The sequence below is a fragment of the Myotis davidii genome, unplaced genomic scaffold (assembly GCF_000327345.1).
Source record: "Myotis davidii unplaced genomic scaffold, ASM32734v1 scaffold595, whole genome shotgun sequence".
NCBI classification, from domain to species: domain Eukaryota; kingdom Metazoa; phylum Chordata; class Mammalia; order Chiroptera; family Vespertilionidae; genus Myotis; species Myotis davidii.
In genome coordinates this window covers 348,817-349,550 of record NW_006286790.1, presented here as the reverse complement: position 1 = coordinate 349,550, position 734 = coordinate 348,817, and the positions used below count along the sequence as shown (strand labels likewise).

Below are 734 nucleotides of genomic sequence, written 5' to 3'. Positions count from 1 at the left end.
AAAAAAAAAAAAAAAAAAAAAGTTCATTGAATCCCCCTCGAGAGAGGGTGGTGGAACTGGTTGGAAACGGTGCGGGGGGGCGTCGGTGGGGATCGATCAAGTGTCCGGGTGCGGGCAGGGGGCCCCCGAGTCCTAGCACGAGCACTTGCACTCGGAAATGATGGGGTACTGGATGGGAATCCAGCCGCAGCGCTGGCCCCCGCGCCGCTGACAGCGCCACCGCAGCACGGTGAGGTGCACGGACTTGGACGGCTTGCACACCATGCCCTCGGGCACGGAGCACGAGCGCTTACTGAAGCAGCTGCCCACCTTCACGTAGCGCGGCCAAAAGCGGCTGCCCAGGTCGTTCCACGCGTACAGCACCGGGCAGAAGGTCTGCGACCACAGCCACATCTGTAACTTCCTCCGCAGCTTCTTGCTCAGGCGCTGCTTCTTGCCCGGGGCCAAGCCCTCAGAGAACTCCAGCCCTTTGATCTCGCTCGGCATGGCCCCCGACGGCCGCTGCCGTTTAGCTGGTGAACAGGAAGTAGCTCCCGGCCGAACCCCCGCCTCCGCCGGGCCGGTCCTCGGGGGGCGAAGTGGCCATGAAGCCTGGGTCGTAGTGGCCCCCAAGCAGCGAGCGCAGCAGCGTCTCGTTCAGATCCTTCTCCTTGGGGTCAAAGATAGGGTCCGGGTGTTCGATGAGGTCCACCAGGGGCAGGTTGTCGCTGGGGGCCGGGCGGATGTGGAGATAG

General features: G+C 63.9%; 1 protein-coding gene across 1 annotated transcript; it reads right to left on the bottom strand.

Moving 5' to 3' along the window:
• Window positions 1-7: 7 nt before the first annotated feature.
• On the bottom strand, window positions 8-730 carry NOG (noggin; the record flags this gene model as incomplete). The annotated part of the gene is given in 2 exon segments (XM_006779310.2): window positions 8-535; window positions 537-730. Coding segments are annotated over 2 exon segments (597 nt in total), but the record flags the coding sequence as incomplete, so codon positions are not given.
• Between the last annotated feature and the right edge of the window lie 4 nt (window positions 731-734).